Source organism: Electrophorus electricus, chromosome 12 (genome assembly GCF_041902795.1).
Source record: "Electrophorus electricus isolate QZ-2024a chromosome 12, ASM4190279v1, whole genome shotgun sequence".
In the NCBI taxonomy this organism is placed as follows: domain Eukaryota; kingdom Metazoa; phylum Chordata; class Actinopteri; order Gymnotiformes; family Gymnotidae; genus Electrophorus; species Electrophorus electricus.
Window position 1 is genome coordinate 1,776,983 of NC_137508.1, and position 7,827 is coordinate 1,784,809.

At 42.9% G+C, this 7,827-nt stretch overlaps 1 protein-coding gene across 1 annotated transcript; it reads left to right on the forward strand.

Moving 5' to 3' along the window:
* The first annotated feature begins 4,120 nt into the window (after positions 1 to 4,120).
* Positions 4,121 to 7,741, forward strand: lrpap1 (low density lipoprotein receptor-related protein associated protein 1). The gene is made up of 8 exons (XM_027000533.3): positions 4,121 to 4,381; positions 4,659 to 4,803; positions 4,899 to 5,029; positions 5,286 to 5,406; positions 5,580 to 5,735; positions 5,894 to 5,976; positions 6,775 to 6,951; positions 7,185 to 7,741. Exons 1-8 carry the CDS (start codon positions 4,220 to 4,222, stop codon positions 7,251 to 7,253), a joined length of 1,044 nt encoding a protein of 347 aa, XP_026856334.2. The 5' UTR covers positions 4,121 to 4,219; the 3' UTR covers positions 7,254 to 7,741.
* Positions 7,742 to 7,827: the final 86 nt, after the last annotated feature.

The window sequence follows — 7,827 nt, forward strand, 5'->3', positions numbered from 1 at the left end:
TATTAAAATGTAAAGAACCTTTGGGACTGTGCCTTATTACTTCAGCTGCTGGAGGGGACGATGGATTTGGTTCCAGAGCAATGGGGTGTGTGTTTGTGGGGATGTGGGGATGTGTGTGTGAGTGTGTGTGGATGTGAGTGAGTGTGTGTCTATGAGAAAGAGTAGGGGAGAGGGAGAGTGAGTGATAGCCCACTAGACATCTGTAATTGACTTTATCACACACTGACAAGAGGCTGCTAGAACCTTCCCAAGAGTTCATCTGTCTTGCAGATATAAGACCTTTATGTCATTCATCCTTCCCTACAATGTGGCACATCTAGACCCCTTTAGCACCATCTATAGGAGATCACGGATAAAACGGGCTGAGGCAGCCAGGCTACTAGGATGCAAAATGTAATAAAAAGACAGATAACTTATAACTTATTGACTCGAAACAAAATTTGAGTAGCAAAAAAGAAGCATTAGAATTAGCAGTAAAGTATTTTGTATTAGCAGTAAAGTATTTTGTAGGGATGGGGTTTATACGAAGACATTGTATATCACATTTTGGCAGGTTGCCAGGGCCCCTGGTAGTCAGGCAGAGAGGCAGCAGCCCATTCCCAGTATTGCATGGACCTCTGCTGTGATCTGCTGGGAAAGCGAGACTTATCGGACACCATGTCCTGCAGGAATACCTCCTCTGAAGCTGGAAGCAGCCAGCCTGCCTGGGGAACGTCCCCTTTCCTTCTGCAGGTGGACACGCTAAGGCGTCTCTTTGCCTTTCTGCGTGGTCTCCTGGGTCTGGAGCTGCATGTCTGGCTGGGTGTGTCACGTAACCTCGGATAATGCTGGGCCTAAACGCATAAGGCAGAAGACTGAAGGTGTTTGTCTCCCGGCTTATTTTGAGAGAAGACGTTTACTTTGACCAGTTCTTTTGATAGGTAACATTTTTATGGGTATCTACACCCTACTATGTTTGCTCTATTGTTTTGCAGTGCTAAAGGTAACACTGTGCAAAGTAACACATTACTGTAATCTAATTCCTTTTTTTCCCTGTAAATTAGTGTGTTAGTGTATTGTCATGTATTTTTTGTGATAAAATTGTGACTTTGTAATCACAGACTTTATTACAATTTGCACTTACAGTTTGCACTTGCATGGTTATAGCCAATTAATATGAATAACACTGAATTTTCAACATAAATGTACTATGCCCTATAGCTGACTTGTAAGACGTCAATCACAGCTGTGGGCAACTATGAGGACATTTTACTAGTTTTACATGAGCCCAGTGTGGCAGCAAGCACTCTGAACTTCAGCCGCAGATCTTCAGAGACTCCTGGCATGGAAGCCGGGACACACACTGTACCCTCCTGAGTGATGGTCCCCATCGCTCTGCTCTTTCCTCTCTGTGCTCGACACCTTCCACGTGTCCCTCAGACATCCACCTTCATACAGAGTCACACCTGTGCACCCCTCCAGGGGTTCACACCGGGTATCAAACTACCCCCTCACAGCAGCGAGCTTGCGTTGACCAAGGACACGCTCCCGATGGCCTCACAAATCCATCCCTCTTCTGACAATGTTTTTAGTGAAGTTAGGGGGCAGCAACCATCTTTCAATTCAGATCTTCCAAACTACCAACGTGTGCTCAGAGAGATATCTCTCTGGAGTGGAAGCCAGAAGGCACACTTTAACCTCCTCAGTGACAGTCTGTGTCACAGAGGGAAAGGTGTGCTATTATTATTTAAACGTTACTGCATGTAAACACAAAACATCTGAAGCCAAGGCATGTGTACATTAGAAAGAACATTCCATACTTGTAAAGAGTATATTAAAGGGTATTAAGAGTGATCAGTGTATTAAAGGGTATTAAGAGTGATTAATGACGTGCCTTTTTTACTGTGACTGGTTCTTCCTTAAACAAAGAAACCTAGCAAAGGGGCTATTGGTTGCCATTGTAGGATCTTCCAAAATTGGTACAGATTTTTATTGGTTTTAGAACATAGCATAGAAGTAATGATTAGTGTTATCACTTTTTTCCAGAAAGTAATTAGCAAAGTAATCCAAATACAGATCAAGAGAAGCAGTCAGTCATTTGTTCTCGATTACTTCAATAACTACTCTAACACTGGGGCTATTGTTACATACTGTACATGTAACTGGTAAGGTTTTGCCTTAAGATTTCCAGTTTAAATTATCTGGGGACTGGTTGAATTCAACATTGTCCTGCGCACGCACATATTAGATAGTTTTTAAGTTTGGCATTTTGTGTGCAAAGATTGCCCCTTGCCTGTTTAAATGAAGACGAAAGAGTTGGGGCCAGAGCCTACGGGTGATATCTGGCCTGCCTGGTTTTGTATGCTTGTGTCTGGTTGTGTCTGGTTTTGTATGCTTGTGTCTGGTTGTGTCTGCTTGTGTCTGCTTGTGTATGGTTGTGTCTGGCCTTCCTGGTTGTGTATGCTTGTGTATGCTTGTGTCTGCCGGCTGGTTGTGACTGAACACACTCATTAAGTCTGACTGTTGTAAATTTACTGTTTATGTAAAATCTACATTCTTATAGGCTACTTTATAGGCTATATGTTAAAAATAATGAAATCGGTCATTATAACGTAATGCTCGTAAAACATATCATTAACCCAAAGGTCATTTTAGTTTAAATGTTTTTAAAATGTTTTACTCATACATTATCTTACATAAATGTGTACCATTGGAAGGTGGCAATATAATATTTGATTTGATGACGTGTCACACTCACCTCACCTCATGTGCAACTGTTACATATTAGTAGTCTAGGAGAGGAAAGATTAACTATGGGGTAATAGCAAGTTAGTAAATGTTATTATATGTCAGTGTTAGACATCAAAGTGTGATCACAAGTGTGTCTGTGTGTGTGTGTGTGTGAGAGAGAGAGAGAGTTATGTGAATTATTCAGGGAGTATGTACTACTTAACAATGAAACATAGACGATAGTTTATTTATTAACTCAGCTGAAGAGTTTCACAGTTCACTAACTGGATCGATTAAAATCAAGATCTTTTTTACTCCAGAGTGGTTTTAAAATGGAAATAACGTGTCTGTGTGGTTGCTATGTAGCCTATGACATTTGATTCAATTAAATACTCATTTCGTAGTAGGGCCAGGATGAGACAGGGCTTCAAATCTTCTTTTAAAGAGGATTTATGAAGGTTATTGGAAGTAGCCCTTTTGCCTGAGGCCATATTAGATGTAGGATACATCTTTCAAAATCTGGCTATTAGCTCTACATACCAAAGCTCTAATTTATCCTCCCCTGCTTAATTAACACAGTTCAACACATAGTGATGCTAGACTAGTAAGGTTTGTTATGTTTAGAATTATTATGAACCGTGCGGATTTAGATACAGACCCATTTACATGCCGTGCTGTCCTTTTCTTTCCGCTCGGCCCCGCGGAGACTGCGGCCCACCACTTGACCAGACTCGGTTTTCTGTGGGCTGCCGAATGAAGTCTGTGAACTGGATCTGTTATTCTCTCCGTGGTCGTCGTTAGAAAGCACCGTGTTAGTGTTTCTCTCCATTTGTGATATTAAAAATATACAGGCTACTTGTTTGTAAAATAAATAAGAATATGTTTAGAATGATTGTTGTCATAACTGCGCTTTGAAAAAAACTGCTTTGTTATTATATGAACTATACAGCTAAACACAATAACAATGTCTTTTTAAAAACAATTTAGCATTATTAGTTTAATTTTACGATAAACCGGTAAGGGGTACATTGTTCTTAATTGAAGAAAAAGTATTAATTTTTATTCTTGATTGTTAATCTTCTTTGCGTAATTTATGCAGGTTTATGCAACACAATAAAACGACTGCATAGAAATAGAATACATTATATTTGTAAAAATTTTAATATTACATTTCAGAGAATAAATCTTATTTGTAAGGGTTCGCCATTGTGTGGGAAAGCCAAACTGCCGTTTCCCGTGGATTCTTGCCATTTGCCGCAAATCACTTTCCATGCCGATACTACGTTGCCGCATAGGCGGGGAGTTTGGGAATGTGAGTCTTGTTACTCAGTTCTTCAAACATGCCCGCATAACGCAGCACAAGCCTGTAAACTACATTTCCCAGCATGCTTTGCTGGAGGCTGACCCACAGCATGTGATTGTTGCGCTTCCCGAGTGCTGCTGCGGATGATTTTGTAGCTCTTGGGCTGGCTTTCTCGGCTTCGATTACGTTTGTTTGTAGTTTTTAAACATGAAAGCGCTTTGCTTGGTTTTCTGCCTTTTCTTTAGCGTAGCGGTAATGGCGGGGAAATACACGCGCGAAATGAATGAACAAAATATCTCTAATGACGGAAAAAATCCCGTGGAGTTCAGAATCGCCAAACTCAACCAGGTGTGGGAGAAAGCGAACAGAGTAAGCAGTTTGTGTTCTGAAGTACTGCTTCATCCCCAGTGTTGTTTTACAGCTCGGAGTCCTGCTTCCCTTGGTGTGATGAAACCGTTACTGTCATTAATGTCATTGACTGCTTTCCTTCAGTCAAACCCAAATATCATTCTAACTCGAGGCTGTCAAGTCTAAACTATTTATATGTTATTCATATGACTAGCTGTTATAACGGATAGCCCATTTCTTCCGACGAACTCTCCGTATTCTTTGGCCTTCACTTGGACCTTCTCGTTCGCCTCCTCAGATGCAGCTAGCGCCGGTCCGTCTGTCGGAACTGCACAGTGACCTGAAAATGCAAGAGAGAGAGGAGCTTCAGTGGAAAAAGCTCAAGGCTGAGGGTCTGGACGAGGACGGAGAGCGAGAGGCCAAGCTCAGACGCAGCTTTCATAGTAATGTGTTCGTTCGGGATATTTTGTTTTTGCAGTATACGTCGTATTAAAATACAGCACGTAGTAAATGAGATTTTGAATATCTGCTTTTACAGTCATTCTTGCCAAATATGGCATGGATGGTAAGAAGGACAATCGTGCTTTGGACACCAACAGCTTGAAGGACCATGATCCCAAACAGGGAGACATGTTTGATGACCCCAGACTTGACAAGCTGTGGAACAAAGTGAGTGCTGCTCCGCACTTTTCTACATCATAACGTTGTTTGCGGGGATTGAAGCTGTCAGGCCGGTAGATGCTGAATTGAACTCTTCACTGTACTCCTGCTCTAGTTGCTCAGTTCTCACTGGTGGATGTTGCATTATTTCCTCCCCCTTATTTTGGCTTTTGCAGACCTCACGCAGGCCTCCCGAGTCTCGACTACTTGACCTCTTCCTGAAGGCTTGTGTCGATCTTTTTTTTTTTCTTCTGTTTATCCTCAGGCCAAGACATCCGGAAAGTTCTCCGAGCAGGAACTGCAGAGCCTGCACAGAGAGTTCCAGCACCACAAGGACAAGATCCACGAGTACAATATTGTCGTGGATACAGTCAGCAGGACTGAGGGTGAATGCCTTACTCTGTTTGGCACTGTTTTATCAAACCATCACAGTTTAAAGCAGCTGCTATTTCTTGTGTACTGGTGACCATTATCTTATTACTCGAGTGAGCTGATCACACACACACACACACACACAAACGATGCAGCTTTACATTCTTTCTCTCTCTCTCTGTCTCAGAGATCCATAAGAATGTGATCTCGCCACTGGAGGAGGATGAGAAGCAGAATGCACTTCATGAGAAACACACCGAGCTGAAGCAGAGGATGAGGGACCTGAATCAGGGGTTTGAGCGCCTCCGAAAAATCACTCACGAAGGCTTCAGTAGTGACAACGGTGCTTTGCCCTGCTGCTGTCTCATCTCTCATTCTCTCTCGGCTTCCTATAGAGTGGTGGAGTTGTGGGAGTTTCAGAGGGCTGTATCGTGTGCATACACATGTGTGTGTTTTCTGTTCTTGTCATTTGCTTTATTCTCTCTCTTGACCTGTGTACAGAGTTCAAAGAGCCCAGAGTCATAGAGCTGTGGGAGATGGCCAGAAGATCTAATCTCAGCGAGGATGCACTTGACTCTCTTAAAGTGAGTTCATGCTGAGCACAGACACACACAAACAACATAAAAACGCTATTGGACAGAAACGTCTGGTCTGGCCATCTATGTGCAGTCAGACACTTAAATAAAAGACACAAATTTTTCTTTAGTCTTCAAGGTTCTTTGCCTACAGTATAGAAATGTACAATTCATGAGGGGATCTCATAGGCTCACTGGTCCTGTCACTGGCAGGCAGTGCAGTCACAGCCTGTGAGTTGCCATGTGACAGAGGGACACCAGGCATGTGATTGGCCAGTGGAAATTATGCCTTGAAGGCTTTCAAGGGGAAAATGGAGGTGTCTGAGGACTGCATGAACCTGACACACGTGGCCCTATTCTGTATCGAATAATTTAGCACTTAGAACTGACTTTGCCTGCCTCGCGTGACTTTCTTGAGCATGCCTGAAGTGCTTTATAATGCATTTACTGATAACTGCTTAATAGTGTTTCCCAGTCCTGAACCATCACTGCAAGAATAAACTTGGACAAGAAAGCATGTTCTGTCTGTCTGTCAGAATGAGAGAGAGGGAGAGAGAGAGAGAGAGAGAGGGAAAGGGGAGAGAGAGAGAGAGAATGAATGAATCAGCCCGCCTATAATACTGCCAGTATGTACTTGAATCAGCTGAACATTTGTTGGCGTAGCCCCTGTGCTCAGACACCCATTTCAAACTCATGAGAGGCTTGTTAATTAGCTACCGACTTGGTTCAGGTGCGATGGGAACACAGAGAGCAGTGGGTTACACGTGCAGGGCTGAGTGTGTGGTGTGTGGCTGGTGTGTGGTTCAGGAGGAGCTGAAACACTTTGAGACAAAGGTGGAGAAGCACCAGCACTACCAGGAACAGCTGGACTACTCGCACCAGAAACTGCAGCACGTGGAGGCCCTCGGGGACGAGGAGCACATCATGAGACACAAGGAGAAGTACAACAACCTCGCCGAGAAGGCAAGAGAGATGGGCTACAAGGTGGGGTTCCGCTTCGAGCCGAGAGGCAGCGTAAACACACACACGGCGCACCTCCGTCCTCCGTCCATAACCCAATTCAGCTCACATCATCCCGAAACACAAGGGCGGAATTAGGAGCCCCCAGGTTAAATTGCTTTTGATTGGTGTGTGCTTGTTTAATGCATTAAAGTCGACTCGCGATAGCTGAATGTGAATGCAATGCTTATGCTGTATTACTCTCTTCTTTCTACCAGATGAAGAAGCATTTACAGGATATAACCAATAAGATCTCACGAAACGGTCTGCCACACAATGAGCTCTGATCACCATGGCAACCATGTGTAGGTCACGTTCCTGCTCTCCCTGCGTTTGTGTCAGACATTGATCAGCGTGAAGGTGGGGGGTCATCGATTTATACTGTTTATTAAATCATCAATGCCAGAGTTACGATTGGAGAACATTTGCTCCTCAGCAGCACTGATTTGTTTGTTTTTGTTGTATATTTGACTTGCATATTGGAGGTTTGTTATTGGATCCAGTATTTGCAAACGGATTTGGATATTTTTGGAACAGAAGCATATGGGTGTCCCGACTTTATCCAGAGCTTGTTTCTGTAACTGATCTGTTCATATAGTTCACAGAAGCCACATCCTGTGGTAGCTGAACATGTAAGTAGTAGCATTCAGACTTTATCTAACACTAACCTTGAGAGTCTGAATCAAATGTTTTGACATGCTCAACAAAATTTCACATCTGTTGTTTGTAAATATAAAACATCCATATTATTCATAAAAGGTGCAGTCAAACTAAAGGCTCTCGCTGTGCGTGTGTGATTGCGTATCAAAAACTAAACTTCACTTGCAGACAATAATTCTGTTCCTACCATCAATGTTGCAG